The sequence below is a fragment of the Festucalex cinctus genome, chromosome 19 (genome assembly GCF_051991245.1).
Source record: "Festucalex cinctus isolate MCC-2025b chromosome 19, RoL_Fcin_1.0, whole genome shotgun sequence".
NCBI lineage: Eukaryota > Metazoa > Chordata > Actinopteri > Syngnathiformes > Syngnathidae > Festucalex > Festucalex cinctus.
Window position 1 is genome coordinate 15445730 of NC_135429.1, and position 19342 is coordinate 15465071.

At 40.7% G+C, this 19342-nt stretch overlaps 1 protein-coding gene across 3 annotated transcripts in view; it reads right to left on the reverse strand.

The window, feature by feature from the left end:
* Positions 1-19342, reverse strand: part of med30 (mediator complex subunit 30) — a 36896-nt gene that overhangs the window by 15063 nt on the left and 2491 nt on the right. For all 3 annotated transcript variants that reach the window (XM_077507817.1, XM_077507816.1, XM_077507818.1), the window contains exons 3-4: positions 18797-18955; positions 11869-11976 (exon numbers count right to left, since the gene is read on the reverse strand). In XM_077507817.1, coding sequence (XP_077363943.1) covers positions 11869-11976; positions 18797-18955 — 267 coding nt within the window. The remainder of the gene's footprint in view (positions 1-11868; positions 11977-18796; positions 18956-19342) is intronic.

Consider the following 19342-nt stretch of genomic DNA (forward strand, 5'->3'; position numbering starts at 1 on the left):
CTTTTTGAAGTCAGCAAAACATCCATCCATCCATCTTCTTCCGCTTATCCGAGGTCGGGTCGCGGGGGCAGCAGCTTTAGGAGGGAAACCCAGACTTCCCTCTCCCCAGCCGCTTCAACCAGCTCCTCCGGTGGGATCCCAAGGCGTTCCTAGGCCAGCCGAGAGACAGTCTCTCCAGCGTGTCCTGGGTCGTCCCCGGGGCCTCCCGCCGGTGGGACATGCCCGGAACACCTCCCCAGGGAGGCGTCCAGGAGGCATCCGAACCAGATGCCCGAGCCATCTCAGTTGGCTCCTCTCGATGCGGAGGAGCAGCGGCTCTACTCTGAGTCCCTCCCGGATGACCGAGCTTCTCACCCTATCTCTAAGGGAGAGCCCGGACACCCTGCGGAGGAAACTCATTTCGGCCGCTTGTATCCGGGATCTCGTTCTTTCGGTCACGACCTACAGCTACGTGACCATAGGTGAGGGTTGGAACGTAGATCGACCGGTAAATCGAAAGCTTTGCCTTTTGGCTCAGCTCCTTCTTCACCACGACGGACCGATACAGAGTGCACATTACTGCAGACGCTGCACCGATCCGCCTGTCGATCTCTCGCTCCATCCTACCCTCACTCGTGAACAAGAGATACTTGAACTCCTCCACTTGGGGCAGGACCTCATCCCCGTGCTGTTTTGTCAGCAAAACAAAATTTGCTAAATTGCCAAGTCAGTTGCATGATCTTCAACTCAACTCTTACTAGTCGGAGTGTTGTTCAAAATGGATTGGCTGGAGAGTTGCTTCAATTTCAAGCCTCCAAGACACAAAAATACCATAAACAGAACGTATGCCTCACATACTGCCCAGTAGTCGTTATCCCAACAATGTATTGTTCCATTTTGGATTTCAGTTACGTTTTTGTCTCTTTCAGGTGGTCTCTCGCTTATGCCATGGCTACAGACAAGGGATTAGTGAAGGATTGGAAAGCGCGGACATGCGGTGTCAAATCGACACTCCTGTTTACCGTGATAGTGTCTTGGGAGCATACACTTCAATGGATTCCCTCACAAAACGCTCTCCTGTCGAATAACAACAAGGCTGCTGTCTGTTTCAAGGTTATTCTACTCGGAGTGAAGAAAATACGTACGATTTGAAAATCCTCTTATCCTTGCACTTTATCACCCTTTTCCATCGACATAGACATAACCCGTAGCACATAAAAATATCACGAAAGAGGATATAGTCGCTGTATGTGATGACAACTGTGTATTGTATGTCTCATTTGTCTTGTTCAATAGCTTTTTTTTTTTTTTTTTTCCAACTGTGCCACGGTGAAGTATTTCAGAAAAACACTAAAAGCAACCATTATTGGACAGCTTTAACACCAGAAATATACAGTAAATGTATCTATTCACAGCTGTGGCTGTATCTTATACGCGATCCGCAAACTGTCATCTGGAATGTTTGTGCCTGAACAAAGACATGGGTATGAATGAAATAATGGCTTCCGATGACAAATCCATACTGAGATACTTAAGTCTGTATCTCACTGAAGGGTGAACATTTGTAAGTGTTTGCGAGGGTAACAAATGTTGACTTCTTGTTAGGGTTTGTTTAACGTCGCAACACTCACCAAACTAGATCTTAGCCAGACGTTCACCAACCATTTCAATGTTTTTATTTTAATTGTCACAAAGAAATTTTAACCTGTATCACACTGAGTGGTAAACGTTTGCAAGTGTTTGTCAAGGTAAAGCCTAATTTATGCCTCCACGTTTGCTCTCGCGTTGATGATCGCCGTAGGTCACATGATCGACGCGAGCCATGAATTTTAAGCGCCGTGTCGCTCGTGGCCGGCTGCGGTGCACATGTCGCCAATCCTTGAACACCGTAGATGGCGGGGCGTAGCTCGCTTCTGATTGGTCCGTTCGATGGCGTTTTTTCTTTTTTTTTCTCTCTCTCTCTCTCCCCGCCCCCCGACCAGATAGTTTCCGTGAAGGCAACTGGCGGCGCAAATCGACTTCCTGCTTGGAGACCACGGCTGTGCATGTGGATATGTGGCTGGGACGAGAGGCGGAAAACAGCAATAATTAAAAAATAAAAAAAATAAAAAAAATAAAAAAAAATTCGCTAAGCGCATGGCTGTTGTGTTTTGGCGAGTTTACGGCCGACACCGGTGCAAATTGGCAATAATTAATTGCCACGGTGATGAACTTACTCTCCCCCCGGCTTTGTTTCGTGTTTCTGAATTAAATTGAACCTCCTGAATCCGTCATAAAATGCCGAGGAATCGCCACTCTGTGGCGTCCCAGCCATAGCGACAGCGGGACTTGGTGTGAAACTCCAGCAGGCACAGATGTGTATTGTGCACAAGTCGGAGGGCAAACGCACGAGCGGAGCTACGCCGTAACGCCTCCACGCGAGCCTCTCGCAGAAGCATACTGAGGCCTTAAGGGATATAGATTTTTATCAAGAGGGTTCGTTCAAGGTCACCACAATGTTCGCCAGCAGTTTTTCTTGAAAAACTTTTTGCAAATTTAGAACATGTTATGTCCTGATTTTTCATCACGCTTTCGTTCAAGGTCACAAACATTCGCTTAACGTTCACCAGATGTTCTCCAAAAGATGTCATGTTTTTTTTCTTGTTGCCAGGAATGTTTTAGTTGGCAAACGTAAGTGACCTTGAACGAACCCAGAAGAGAACTCAACATTCGCTACCTTCGCACGCTCAGTGGGATACGGGCTTTTCATTCAGTTTTTTTTTTTTTTTTTTTTTCAATTCTTGAAAATTTGAATTACAAAATAGGTGGATGGAAACCCACTTATGAAAATCAGCATAATTCACAGATTAATGGATAATTTAGATACCGGATTTTGACAATATTAGGTACTGACACATTCTTGTCTTGACAGTGCTGAAAATGGAGGAGGTGTACTCTGAATCTGAAGTGTAGCAGATATGTGTGCCTTTTTTTTTTTTATTATTAATCTGATCTTCAGCTGTGAAACTTATCAGCTCAAAAGTTTGCAAAATGTTAGGACTTATCTTTTCACTTCAGCATCAATCTTCCCCACAAAATTCGCTTACAGGAGCACTCCATTTTCCCTGCTGCAACTCAACTTTATCAGTCGTGGCTTATTTCTTTATAAAATTGATTAACTTGACAATCCGCAGCTGTCTACACATCCATCAATCCAATATATTCTCTCATCCATCTTAACCTGTCTTCTTCTTTCGTGACAGGTTTCTTCGATACGAGATCATTTCAAAAACTCATGAATGGCGGATTCACTCACTTCTATCGTTTGTTTTTCTTTTAGTCCCTCATTTCTTCGTCCTTTACCCTTCAGTTAAAAAAAATGTGCCCGCACTGACAGCCGCTATCTGCTAATCCATCCTTCTCCCAACACCTGATAGTCCATTTCTCTTTCTGCCTTTAGCCATCAGCCAGCTATTTATCCATGTTTCTCCCTTCTATCACTCTTATCACAAATCTTTCACCTCTTTCCCCATCAACCCTTTCACCCCAGCAGCGTCTGTTAATCTATCTTGCTACCCTTTTCTTCCTTTTTTTTTTTTAAATCTCCGTCCCTCTACTCTGCTATCTCACTCCACTCCCATTTACTCCGCGCTTCATCCAGAGGCGTCCGATCTGGCTGGAGCAACCGCAGCAGATGCGGCCGGGCTGCAAACATCTGCTTCCCTTGTCCTGCTGCATCTTGACTCTGCTTATCAGACTAACCACTTTAACTCCCCAAAGCTTGCTGCCCTTACTGTTGCCTTAATGTGCAGCTGGGAAGCCTGGAGAAAAAAAAAAAATCACAGCTAAATATGTTCAAACACATGGGGCGCAACACTGAAAGGCCAGTTTATAAATCCGTGTTTTTACACACAGGGATGCCTTTCCTGATACATAATAAGACACAAACAGGCAGTGGCTTGAATTTAGGGTTTAGCATACCCATTAGGATGTTGGCGTTGGTGACAGGGATTTGATTTTGAGCTATGGCCCCCTGTCTCCAGCAAATGACAGTCCAACTACAAGGTAACAGTTTATCGCTAGTTGGCTGCATGGTGTTTGTAGACTAGATATTACGTTAAGATGTGTGACAGTTGGAAACTCATTTGTGTTAAATTGCAAGAATGCTAAACGTAGCCTAGCATAGCTGAGGCATATCTGTTGTCAACACGTCGCTTATGCAGATACCCAGTTTGTATGTGAACTAAAGGGTAGTTTGTTTACCTTAAATGGGAATCACTAGCATGCTAATGCTAGTCACAATTGCTAACCGTTTACCATAGGCTAATTTTGTTGTTAATAATGTTCATGCACAGCAGATAATGGATGGATAGATATATCCACTAGGGCTGGGTTAAAAAAAAATAATAATAATACTAAAAAAAATAAAAATAATAATAATAAGCGAACAATAACTTTCAACTCTCCATTTTGAGCCTGATAGATTCATAAAACCATGAAACGATTACTTGAATCTCCAATCCCATTAATTCGTAAGAAAGAATTTTTAAGGCCAATTTTTTTGTATCTTACCGTTTTCTTGAAATTTACTGTTCACATGAATGTAAATGTATATATTTTTCCACACTTATGAAAGACCTGACTTATTACACTTTAAGACAATTTTGAATCTTTTTAATTTCTAATTACAATTATTGAATTAGAATTATGAAAATATTTCATCTCATCCTTGCTGATGTAAATGTTTGTGTAACACTTCAGTGATTATGTGTTATTTTTATTAATAAACTAAATCATTTAACCAGTTACTGACTCCACAAAATATAATTTGGAATTTAATGTTTGTTGAGTTTTTATATTTAAGAAGAACTGATGTTAAATAATTAATATCGAATTGAAGTGACTCGAATTGGGGGGGAAAAAAAAAAAACAATCGAACTGACCTCTTGTGAATTAAAATGAAATTGATTGCAGAAATTAGAATTGATACCCAGCCCTAATATCCACTCAATTGAACTTGTGTAGACATGCATGTGTGAACTAAACGGTTGTTTATCTTAATCTGTTTATCTTAATGGCTAGCGCGCTAATATTAATTGCGATTGCTAACCGATTGTTGGTGATAATAATGCATATGTATAGAAAATAATAAAATATGAGCAATTATAACCACTAAATTCAACTTCCATCTAACCTTAACAACAACAAAAGAAGAAAATTGGTTTTTATTTTAATTTGGGGTAGGTTAATTGATTAATCGATGGAGTAATCAATAGGAAAATTAACTTTAAAAAAAAAGTCATTAGTGACCGCACTAAACCTATGCCCTAAAACAGATGTGAAGTCAGCCATTTTAAAAGTAGCTATTTCCAGGCATCCTTCAAAAACTAGTTTTGTTTTGTTTTTTTGTCGAATGGATTTGAAGTAGATGTGTGACTTTCGACCTACAGATACAAACAGTTGAACAATTATGAGTTTTCACTGATGGGGCCCTTGAGGGTGAACAAACACAATTACCATCTGGCCTATGATGAAAAATAGGTTAGATATACTACATGGCCCTAAGCAATTATCTACTCTACTCAAAGCTAACAGACGAGAGCTCAAACTGCTGATGAATGAGGTGATGCATTTTTTTTGCAACATGATATACTGTCTATACATATTTGTATGATTTATTTTGTCACGCAATGAGGTTTACAGCGGCTTGACAAATTGTAAGAAATGCAAGACGACCACCACTATGCATTCCTCAGAACATCCATCTTCTATACTGCTTATCCTTATGAGGGTGCTGGAGCCTATCCCAGCTGACTTTGGCCAAGAGGCAGGATCTACACCCTGAACTGGTTGCCAGCCAATCACAGAGCTTATAATGCACATGATAATTTATATTATACATATTTTGTCAGGTGTTCCGTGACACTAAAATGTGAATACCTCAATAAATAAAACGGGCTACTAAAACCTTTTTGGCACACATAGCAAAAACAGAAATGTTTCATGTTGTCCATACAAGCACATAAAATAGCATGGTCAGCATTAAACCTGCCAAACGTAAACATACCACTTATGTTAGCGAGTCTGTTTGCATGCTGACGTTAGCAACATCCGTGCATGGACGCAGAGCAGGTTCACAGCAGACAAGGAAGCTTCCATCTACTAGGTTCGAATATAAAGTTCTATCCAAGTGTAATGGATAACAATTGCTGAGAGCAATTCCGTTGGTGTCTTCTCAACCTCTGCTGTATACTTGGATCATTTGACAGAACTCAATTTGCATGCTAATGCATTGCATTGGGGGAAGGTCACGTGCCAAACAAGGTTATTTATCTCTTGTGTCTCACGGTGTCTAATAGGGGCGAAAAATGCAATTTCCACTTCACTTGTGCGCTTTGTTTTTCAAGAACATTGATTGTTAATTTACTGTATGGTTGCATTGCTTTTATTCAAGGTGGTGTAATAAAAAATCTTTTCTCAGTATTCCAAGGCCTTTTCAGCCATCGTGTTAAAATGCTGTTCGGTATGTTTTGTTATTTTGTTGTTGTTGTTGGGGAGCAGAGCTGAGCTCAGGGTTCACCTCAATGTTTCCCTGTTGTGTTAACATTTAAAAGCAGCCAGGGGAGCGCTGCACAGCTCTTAAAAATAACCAATTCTCCTTTCTGCTGCTGCTGACACTACTGACCTAGGACCATTATCATTGCCGCACACTCAGGCGGTCTGGCATGCAATATCTGCACGCAGCCAGCAATGCACATAAAGAGAGAAAGAAAGGCTTCAACCTACATATACACACACACACACAAACACACACAGTGAATAAGCGCTTGTGAAAAAAAAAAAAATAATAATCTTCTTGTTCTGGAGAAAGAACAAAAGCTCTCACTCACTCAGTACACATTCGCAAACAAAACACAACCGCGGTTGAAAAAAAAGACGCTAAAAGGCCTCCTAAATATCATATAATGGGCTTCACCTGAAACTTTGGTGCACTCCATATATCGATAAATACTGCACTTTGATAAAATATAACAAATGTGCATGAACACCTACTTACATCACATGTATTTATGGAGCGGGCTGGGCCACAAATAGCAAAAACTCGCTTAGAATTGATGTCAATTATCAAAGCATTGAGCGGTTTCCATGAAAAACAGGGGTTTGCTCATCACAACAACAACAAAAAAATAAAATACAATATTGAAAAATATCCATTAATTCTCCAGGGCTCTACTGTAATCAAAATATATACAGGGAGTCCTCAAAATACGTCGGAGTTCTGTTCCTACGCTAGCGAGGTTCCCGAATTTCCCCGTTAAGGTCACTATTTACATCAAAATAATTTGCATAAAAAAAAAAAATCTAAAATACATTAAAATAAAAATAAATAAATAAATAAGATGCTATACGACTGTCCGACTGAAGCCCAAGTCTTTGCCGATGTTCGGTGTCTCTCGATCCTGCGATCTTTTTATGAGGTTTAGTTTCGTGCCCATGGTAATTGTTTTTCTTTTGGCTGGACCAACATTGACAAGAAGATATAGCTTTCTTCTTTGGGGCCATGATGTGAGGGGAAAAAAAAAAAAAAAAAAAAAAAAAAAAAAAAAAAAAAAAGAGGTGAAAAAGCCAAAGATGCTCCCACAAGTGCACAAGCACTAGCTCTAAGGGCTAAATAGCAGATGATGGGAAAACACTGGAGCCAAAATGGCGGATCAGGCATAGCCATTATAAAGTCGAAACACCTTCAGTCGAGTGCGCCTTAACTGGAGGACTCCCTGTATATATAATAGAGCAGCATCTAAGATAATTTTGTTTATTAATTAATCGGATTTAAAATAAAAAAACATTTTAATTTGTATTCTTTTATTCAAAAAGTAGACATTGTTTCAAATTAAACTGTTGCTTCGGTCTGTAACAATTCGGAAGATGGGCAAAAATTCTGATAATTGTTTTCCAAAGTAAATGTTTTATTTTCATTCAACAAAAATAATCAGCACACTATCATCCTAAATGGTATATTTACTGTTGAGAAGCTGAGATTCTGAAGATTAGGATTTGTCATTATGGTTATTATTTAATTATTATTATCATCATCATCATCATCATCATCATCATCATCATCATCATTGTAAATGGCATCTAAAAGTTTACTCGATAAGCAAATCTCATCAATGGGGGAAGGGAGTCCACATGGCAGCCGGGGACATACGGCGAATGCTATTTGTCGACAGTATAACTACCGTATTTTCCGCACTATAAAGGCGCACCTAAAAGCCTTCAATTTTTTCAAAAGCTGACCATGCGCCTTATAATCCAGTGCGCCTTATATATGGATCACTATTGAGCCGCAACAGGTCTCGCTGTCAAGACGCTATCGGTGATCCTGCACGATCGGTGACGCGCATGCGCAGAAGATCCCACCATCTTGGATCGCTAGCTAATACTAATACTTTACCTCAGAGAAAATAATAAAACAGCTGTTTATTCATTTTGGGAGTGAATGGAGTTGTCAGAAAGCTGGTTTGTAATCTATTAATAAAGTTTGACTGACCTGACTGTTTTGTTGACATTCCCTTTAGCGCAGCACCATCTAATGGATGCATAACGTAACCCCAGCCTCTACTGTAGCGCCTATATATGAAAAAAGTTTTAAAATATGTCATTCATTGAATGTGTGCCTTGTAATGCGGTGCGCCTTATAGTGCAGTGCGCCTTATATATGGAAAAAGTTTGAAAATATGTCATGCATTGACGGTGCGCCTTATAATGAGGTGCGCCTTATAGTGCGGAAAATACGGTACATCATCTATATTGTGTTGAGTGTGTGTTATGACAGCAGAAGTATTGTATTTTCCGGATTATAAAACACACTTTTTTTTTTTCCTAAATTGGCTATTCCTGCGACTTGTTCTCCAGTTCGACTTGTACGTGAAAAAAAATATACCGGGGGGTATATAATTTCACAGACAGCCACAAGAGGGCATTCTAGACTTATACTATAATATTCTAATTATACTTAATGTGACTTATACTCCAGTGTGACTTATTTATGTTTTGTTATACCAAACTATGCATTTTTGACCTAGTGTGACTCATACTCCGGCGCGACTTGTAGTCCGGAAAATACGGTATGTGTGTGTCATAAATGTAAAAAGTGCAAGAATTATGGTGGAAATTGGCCGTGGATGACGATGTCGTCATATGAACAGCCGCTAACGGCTGACAGAGACATATTGGTGCATTGCCGTCATGCAGTGTTTGTATTGCACAAAAAAAAAACATTCTGAATGAATTAGCTATTTTACAGAATAAAAGCACTGTTCAGATAAAAATAAAAAACATTATTATTATTATTATTATTATTATTATTATATTAAATATAATTAAAATATCACTATTTTTGCTTGATTTGTAGAGAATGGAAAAAGGTAGAAGCAATGTTTTTTTTTCCAGGTTTAGGTTTGATGTAGAAAATATTCTGTGGAACTTGAAAAATCAGTCAAAATGTTATAAAACCGCTGGCCCTCGAGGGTTGTAAAACCGTGTGAATGGCTGGCAATGAATAAGATGAAGTGCCTCTGATTAACCCCTGGTAAAGTTCAGCTATTGTAATCAGCTTTTCCTACATTTTTTTTTTTTCCCAGCAGAAGCACGGATGTTTTTGTGCTGACACCGAGTGCTATTTTTGAACCGTTCATTATTTCCTCCACCTTGTCCAAGGCTCCAGTTCAACTTTGCTTTCATTGGACCAGAACAAAATCTCCCAAACGCATGTTGGAATATGTGTTATGTTGCAATGAAACCAAGGTTACTACTTATCAACAAAAGAGCACCATAGCAAAGAATGGTAGTAGGCATTGGCAACAATTTGGGCCTCTAGAAAGTCTGCAAAGGGATGGACATTGGCGCCACCATTTGCAGACAAAATGTGGTCAAGACTTCGCAACTTTTTATTTAAGCTCACCAAGCAAAATGGCATCGCTCAAACAACAAGAGATTTGCATACTTTTTCCTTCCATTTGGTCCACATGGACTGAACTACCGCTGCTCCTTCAAACTGACATTTTGACAGTGGAAACTAATAACCTGAATGTGTGCCAAATCAAATGGAACTGTATTGCTGGGTGGAAATGGGACAAGAAAATGAACCGCTGTACCAAAAGCAATCTATGGCGGCAAATGGTGAGGGAGGGTTGGACAGAGACTTTCTGAGTGCTAAGATAAGGACTTTGATAAAATAGCAATTTTCTCTTACATGTTTATATGAAAAGCATCATGCTGCTTTTTTTTCCCCCGTTTGTTTTGTCAGCTTTCTGTCTGGGCAGCTCAAAAGTGTGCTGGTGTGCACGCATTTGCCAGGATGGTGGATGCAATCTGTACAAAAAGACTTTCAGGCTTGACTGACAACACAGCGTGTCGGTTTAAAGAAGCGTTATCTGCGCCGCACGTCACAGGCCCCTCTATCAGAGGAGAGCAAAAACACATTTGACAGGTAACACATTTGAAAAAGCTCTTAAGAGTGGGCTGACATTTGAGGCCACTCAAAAAGACAACACCTCAGCTAAAAAAAATAAAAATAAAAAAATTGCTCAAGTTTGCTGTCTGAAAGTAAAGATCATCTCATATCGTATCTCACACAAGTACACCACTCATATTTCCATAACTATTTAATTATATCTTGTCATGGGACACAATGACACAATGAAAAGTAGTCATTGTTAGGGATGTAACGATATCCAAACATCACGATACGATAATTATCACGATATTGTGGGGGTGTTGGCAATATTTAAAAAAGATCACAATATTGTAAAAATTACAAAAATAAATAAATAAAAATAATAATAATAAAAAATAAATAAAAAAATAAAAAATAAAAAAGAGCCCATACTAAAAAATAAAAAGCACAATATTGTGCTTTTGTACATAGCAGCAATGCATATAAACCACCTACAATCTCTAATAACAGTGAGGCTCACATTGATCGCTTCACAAGCAAATTAGGTTCCCCCTTCATCTGGCTTTGTCAACTTTATAATCAGTAGTACTGTCCCTTTTGCAATTAAATCATATATTTAATATGTCAATTATGTAGACAAGAAGCTACAGTGTATTACATTATGAGTCAGTGACACAGCAGTCACATAAAACTACACAAAAATAAGCCTAAACTTGTTTTTTCCTTTTTCACCCGCCCACTCAAAACAAAAACATATGATCCACCTGTTAAACCCACTAAGGCCCTGATAGAAAGCATGTTGGCGTGGTTTACGGGAGGAAAGATAACCAACATGCGTTGCGCATGTTTGTATCCAGCTTGCTGCATTGGGAAAACATTATCCTATATCCAGTCAGTCAGGCACACGAGAATTTCCTCCCTCCATTCTACAGCAGAGCCTGATAGGGAATGCCCCCCCCCACACACACACACACACACACACGAGTCTCAAAGGTCAGGAAATTTTTGAATTAAGTTGATTATTTTATTAAGTGACTGGAGGTCTGAATGGATTTCCCCTAGCAGAGAATTAACAGGAAGCTTGGCGAGATAAGGCATAGCACAGGGAACTGGCGTCATCACGTAGATGAAAGTATCAAAAAAAGATAGTTGCGATAAATCTTACATGTCACAAGGTTCTCTCAGGCATGCACCAATAAGGCAAGAAAAACGAGAAACAGAGAAGTAAGGCTCTCAACTCTTGTATTTAGATACTAGCACAACCTTGTCCACGCCAGCACAAATCTCTATGAATGACATGTTCACGTTATGAAATACTATCACGGCACAAGGGAAGCCACATAGGTTTGAACTGTTTGAAAAAAAAAAAGCCAACCTTGTCGTTTTATCACCACTGGCTGGAATTTACCACGTGTAACCCTGAGAGTGCGGCTGCATTGAGAACACAATACCTTGTTGACCTCCTGGATTTCTCTCCTGTCCTCGGCAGTAGGGCGGTTCTGGCCGGCTGAGTGGTCATCATTTTTGGTGCCGTCATCCTCCATAAAGGGTATCAGTTGCTGGAATGGAGAGGGGGAAAAAAAACAAAACACCTAACTGTATATTATTGAGCTTACACTGGATAATAATGACTAGATATGGTCTTGTAATCAATACCAATCTTGAAATAACCGCCCTCTCCCGGATAAAAGCATTACTTTAATGTTTGAGTGCAATTATAGGTTAAAATGCTGCATTAATAGGCAATCTTGTCCCGATGCACTAGTGAAAATGGGGATTCTATGTAAGCTTGTGAATGCAAGATAAGTCTCTCCTGCCGAACATAGTGAACGGCAGGACAGAGAGTGGGGAATTCATTCATTTTTAAACACCCTGTGTGCTTGACCTTGTCTACTCGACACTACAGTGGAGCTGATGTGCAAGGGCCTTCGAGCATGTCGCCTTGGACCTGCTTAATATCATAGTGACCCCTGGTGGTCGTCTCAGAACGGAGGTAACATGATTCATGCTGTGGTCACATGCAGGAGTCATATTTCAGAAAGACAAATTGTAAAAATGGTAAATGGGCTTACTTGAATAGCGCTTTTTATTTCAATACCTTCATGGTGCCCAATGCGTTTTTTTCATACTGTCATCTCCTTCAGTCACACATTAATGTCAACATAGTCATGGTTGTAAAGTAGGAGCACATGGGGGTTTTCAGTATCTTGCTCGAGGATAGTTTGGCATGGTCACAATCCCTTGTGACCATGCCAAGGTATTGCCAAGGACTGAATCCATAAATTTAAGAGATCTTTACAAAGAAATCCATCAAATGAATGCTGATGAACATGAAGGGAAGGAATAGAAATTCAAACCAGCGCAGAGTTGTCCAAAGAAAATTAGACATACGCGATTTGGTCTTTTATGTCAATAATTTTGGTCAAGAAATATGTAGCCTATAAGACCGTTCATACGAAAATCAAGAACAAAATTGTTGGAAATAAAATCCAATCAAATCCTTTTGATCCAAAGTCCAAGCAAGTCTCAGGTTGGAAGGGTCAGTTCTCCTGACTATGTTTCCGCTCATACCACAGATGTTCAATGGGATTTAGATCAAAGCTCTTCTGATTCATCCGATGTTTTGTGCTGAGCCATTCTTGGCTTGGGTATTTTTACATGTGGTTAGGTCATTATCCTAATGGAGGACCCATGGTCTGCAGCTGAGACCAATCGTTATAACAAAGGCAGCATACTTAACTTTACTATGGCTTGGTCGTGAAATTTCACTGAACCCTGCACAGATTCATTTGATGGCAGTGATTACCTCAACAGGTTGCGTAACAAAATACTACGGATATAAAAAAAAAAATTTTCCCAGGCCAGATTCAAGTCAGTCCTGGGTTTTGGTGGTGCTTTTACTCTCACACAAGTCTTTCATTTTCTAATTTTCTAATACTGCATATATCTTATTCAGGGTCATGGATGTTCTCGAGGCAATCATTCACAAATGATTTTAAACTGTAGGTATCCTGGATTAATACAAAATCAACTATGGGCAATTCAAAATCTTCAACTAGTTTAGCTTGCAAATGGTTTTTGAAATACAGGAGGAAACCAAACCAGAGCACCGGGAGAAAACCTATCACAAGAATAACATGAAAATTCCACATACGAATGAGGTTCAAACCCATATTCTCTGACTGTGAGGCAGTAGTTGTAAAAAGTAAACATAGGAGTGAAAGGTGTAAAGCAATCTCAAGTTTAAGTTTACTGAAAGAACACAGATTCCTAAAAACTCTAAACAACTAGAAGCTAAATACTAAAACACACCAAGTCAATATTATGAATTATGAAAAATTGCAATAATCATGTAGCTTCACAACCGTGTTTGCCTGGTTTGTAATTTGAATGTGTGCTGAAGCTGTGGAAAATAACTAAATAACCTGTAATATCCAGGAGCACGAAGTGACTTGTGACTGAAATAGAGACTGTAATCATCAAGCGTATGAAAGAATAAAATGGACAGAAAACAAACAATCAGAAATGCAGAAGTGGGGGGGCCACATGATTGGAAGGGATGAATAGCCAGAGAAACCAGAAACAGGAGTGCAGGCCAGTTGGAGAAATTATTTTTTAATAAAGAGAGGACACATGACCAAAAATACGTACAGTATTAAAAAAAAAAAAAAAGACTGAGAATGTCTGAGAAAGGATACAAAAATGTAGATAATGTTGTGTGCTCTGATCCGTTTCTGGGCAGCCTCCCAAAATATGAGCTTGGACTCTTGCAGTAAGATGGTAGCAAGGATATGAGCAGGATATTAGACAAAGTATGATCTTGTCTTTGGTTCAAGGGAGGGGGGGGGGGAAATCAAGATCAAGAGAGAGATTTTTTTATTTTTATTTTTTAATTGCACAACACTGGCAATAACTTATAGAATTTCAAAAGGTACTGGCCTGACTTTGGCAGCTTGAGTGTGTGAGGGGGTAAAATGTGCTGAGTGAGGGGGCTAAGATGGATGACGATTGCTGTGTGTGTGCCTGTGAGTCATAACCCCTGCCTCCTCCATGAAAAGATGGATGTGGTTTCCTGCCTTGACAGAGAAGAATGGGCTAATGAAGTTCACCAGGTTGCCTTCCTATATAAAGAAAAAGTGGGAAATAACCTGAAGAATAAATAATTAAATGAAAGGAAAAGGCAGGGGCACAACCGAGGGAACATGAAGGAATCGTTTGAAGGGAAAAGTCAAATGGGGTTCAGGTTAAAAGAGTAAGAGCAGGAAAAGGGAAGAAAAATATTTGAGTATGTAAGGGCTTGAGAATTAGGCCACGACAACATCTGGAATGAAAAAGAGAAACGCCAACGTGCCTTTGGCCCAGCTGTTCATTAATCGGGTCTGTTGCAAATTGGGCTGCAATGAGGTCACACTGCCTGAGTCATTGATTCCTCTTCCTGTTTGGGGCAGCCAGTAGTGAGCGGCTGTCAGGCAGGCACCTAAAACGTCCAGGATGATAAATGGCGCACATGCTGGGGCCAAGATCAACAACGCTGTGTCCTAGGTGAGCATGTGTGCTGTGCTATCAGCTAGCCAGCCCTCAACCGAGTCACCGGGGGAGCAAAGAAGCGTTTTAATAACACCAACGAAGAAAAATAACTTGGATGCCTTGGATGATTAAATGACACTGACAGTCCCGGGGCTTTCAAACTTGCTTAAATTCGAAATGTAGCTTTTTTCCACTGTTACATGTGGCTTTGGCTGAAACCCTCGACAGATCACCAGTGAGTCAAACTCACACCTCTGAATCTTAAACTAACCTACCTTGGATGTTGTTTATGGATTACTTGTGGAAACCAGAGTACCCTTATGGTCAACCTCATTACTACCCCTAAGCTCTCGCTATGTTCACGAGAACCAAGTAGTGCCCGAAATCTCTGTAAGGCTCAGAGTAGGGCAAAAGCAAGGGGTCTATGGCCTCAAAACGCCAAGGGTTTAAATCTCCACAAAGAAAGGTCTCAGCACCTCCAAATCTAAGACCATGGTCCTCAATCGGAAAATGGTGGATTCCCCTGTCCAGATCGAGGATAAGATCCTGCCTGAAGTGGAGGAGTTCAAGAATCTTGGGGTCTTGTTCGCGAGTGAGGGCGGGATGGAGAGGGAGATCGACAGGCGGATCGGTGCAGCGTCTTCTGTGATGCAGACTCCGTATCGGTCTGTCGTGGATAGAATGAGTTGAGTCAAAAGACAAAGCTCTACTGGCTGATCTACATTCCTACCCTCACCTATGGTCACGAGCTGTGGGTCATGACCAAAAGAACAAGATCCCGGATACAAGTGGCTGAAATGAGTTTCCTCCGCAGGGTGTCAAGGTTCTCCCTACGAGTTCATCCGGGAGGGAATCAAGAGTCGATTCGGTATTCCTCCACGTAGGGAGGAGCCAGATGAGGTGGCTTGGCATCTCGTTAGATGCCTCTTAGACTGATCACTGATCACAGTTCTGGGCATGTCCCACCAGGAGGAGGGCCCGGCGACAACCCAGGACACGGAGCGATTATGTCTCTTGGCTGGCCTGGGAACACTTTGGCATCACCCCTGAAGGAGCTAGACGAAGTGGATAGGGTAGACAGAAGTCTGGGCTACCCTGCTGAAGCTGTTGCCCTCACAGCCCGACCCCAGATAAGATGCGGTATGGATGGAACGAAAGGTTTAAGCCAGGGTTCACCAATTCCGGTCCTGAGGGTCCGGCATCCTGCAGGTCTTTTATTTTTCTGCCCACTAGCACACCTGATTAATATAATTAGCTCATCAGCATGCCTGATGATGATCTTGATCTTTAGTATCAGGTGTGTTGGTAGGTGGAAACATCTAAAACCTGCAGGACTCCAGACCTCGAGTACCAGAATTGCTGAACCCTGGTCTAAGCCAACATTCATTTGGGATGGCATGCCTCGTGGTGAAATCGTCTCCCAACCCAAAACATTACAGGTTTGATCCTTAGCAACTGTGATTGTGACCATGCCAGTGACATTGAACAAAATAATGAAACACCAGTTGCAGCTGATGCTGCTTCATTAATGGTGACTGAAGGCGTCAGTGTTAAAGCGCGTTGAGTAGCATAAAGGTGGAAAAGTGCTACCCACGTGAAAGCCCGTTTACCATCAGAAGTGGCAAATCCGGGTCCAGAATGTAAAAACCCTGCCACAGCTCATTTACCAGCTGGTGGATTAGAAGCACGTGGCTAAAGTCAAACTGTGGCGGGGCTTTCTTTCTGGACGTGGATTTGCCACTTCTGTTTACATTCACATTCAAACCCATATCCTTCGACTGTGAGTCCGACATGCTAAGCACGTAGTCCACAATCACACCACTGTGTGCAATCCAAACCACATATTTCTGAACGAACTTCACAAAGGTTCAGTTGGGGTGAAAAACGATTCAAACTTGCCCAATCAATCAAGCGGATGGTCATAACCACTACGGTGTTTATGGTCAAACCTTACAGGAAGGAGAAGAATAACCATGAGACAAACAGTTTACAAGACTTGAATGAACTGTTTTGCACTACAGGAAGAATTCAGTCTGAAATCCGAGTTTGAAGCAGTCGAGTGCTTGTGTGGGGTGTTCTCCATCTTCCTCGCACATTCCATAAAACATTCTTCTTGAAGATTCACAATTCCAAGATGCAAAATGTACGTTTGTTTATTTGTGCCCCACAATTGACTGATGACCAGTCCAGAGAGCAACCTCGGTCAAAGTCAGATGGAACAGGCTCCATCTCACCTGACTCGAATGAGGACAAATGATAGAGAAATGAAGCATGGATGGATATAAAACCAAATCAACTTGGCAGCTGTCAACAAATCCATTCATGGATTTTGACCACAGAAAGCAGAAAGCAGACAGACATTTTTACCCAATGTCCCACTCAAAATGCCTCAGAGAAAATGCATAATTAAATCCGTAAGAGTAGACAGTGGCAACCATGGAAGATTTGTTCCAATTCAGGACTGATCTCTCACATCCTCCTTTATCCTCCGGAGGGATTAGCTCCAAGCCAATCTGTAGAAATTGGGGGGACACTACAGTCGAAAATCCAATCAAATAGTGAGGGATAGCTTTAGCTGTATGGATCCATGCACAGTGCATGACCAATGAGCCAGCATGTTGGTGAAATACCTTAACATGCTACAGTGCACGCATGCATGACTGCGAGCGAGACACGACACAGATGTGTATTGGTGTGCATCTGGTCATACATGCGATGAGAGTGTGCAGCAGAGCTTAAGTGCTGCTGTTCCACAAGGTGGATGGTGACTAACCAGCCTAAAAGATACGCTGGAGACTCACCTGAAAGGCCCAGTGGATCTGAGAGACCTAGAAGAGGGAGTAGATAAGAGCCCCCCAGAGTAAAAATGAGTGTGCGTGTGTGTGCATGTGTGGGGGGGGGGGATCATGGCTGTGGTGGTAACAATGTATTTCCTCCAATTTCCTTCTTATCTGGCAAGCATCATGTGTCAAAATCATGTGACTAATCATGGCAACCACATACACAATTTACATCATTTATCATTTGCATTTGGACACAATGTCAAATTAAGTTTGAAAAATCCATGTGTGTATATACAGTCACAGTGTAGGAATTACAAGAGTTTGTATTTATGCCGCTAACTTTTTAAAGGGACAAAAGCTAATGGGACAAATTAACAATTATAACTCAAATTTCGGTTCGTTGTCCATCAGCACTGTGAAGCACCGACTAATGAGCTCTGAAGCATTTGGCTAAATTTAAGCAAATACTATTGCCCAAATTGCTTAATTATTTGTTTTGCTGCTTTTTGATGCAATCACATCAATAAATACAATGGAAGTTGGAACCATTTCCATTGGCAGCCACAGACAAGCCAATTGTCCCATTACTTTTGGTCCCTTTAAAACTTGATGGCACACATACAAAACTTTTGTGATTCCTACTCTTTTCAACTGATTAAGATATCTCAAAGTCTGCTTTTCAAACAATTTTGGTGCATTCGAAATCCAAACCAATCCAAATCCAAAACAATGACAATTTAGTAGACAACAACTGAGACGAATATTATGGTAAGGACAAGTATAAACTAGATACAATGTAACACTATAACAAAATACATTTTGGTCCTGGGAATAAAAATTTTGCACCTGTAACAACAACTCCTCAGAACCCAAGTTGATGTATTCGAGGTTTTCTTTTGTTACATTATTTGTGATATTTCTTTCTTCTTTTTTTTTTTAAAGCCTTTGTGTAGTGAGATAAGCTTTACGTATTGGTTATTTTAGCAACATTAAATGGGAAAAAAAAATCAGCATTTTTCTTTTAGTGTATATTCAAGTGGGAAAACACATTTTAACTGCATCATCATACCTCTGGAAGTATCGGTTCCAGCCCAGCACAGTTTTCGGAACATTTGTCGTAGACGAGGCGCAGCTTGCGGAACAGCACGGAAAGCATACGAAGATGCTCTTGCAGTTTCCCCAGTCGGTCCTGGTGGGTGTTGGGGTGGTAAGTGACTCCATTAGGCAGCTGAGAGGAACCAGGAGAAACGTTGCGTTAAGTAAACGAAAGGCTTGCATTGATCTCCAGTGACTTGTACTAATCCATTAGACTACAACTCGTAAAAAAAAAAATAGATGCAACTTCATTGCATTATCGGAATATGTTCCTTGCTGTTTAAGAATGGCAGACAATTTAATATTATGTTTGTGATACGTGACAAAATCAGAAGCAAAAAGTAGCATAATTCCAGTATCTGAGGAACAAGACACATCTGATGATATGAACTACTTGCATAACATGACACAAGCTTGCCTACAGGGCAAATGAGGTGAAAAGCGAGTATTCAAAGAAATATGGGGGAACTCAACTGACAGGAAGTAAGAAACAAGATATTTTACGAGTTACAAAGAAAAC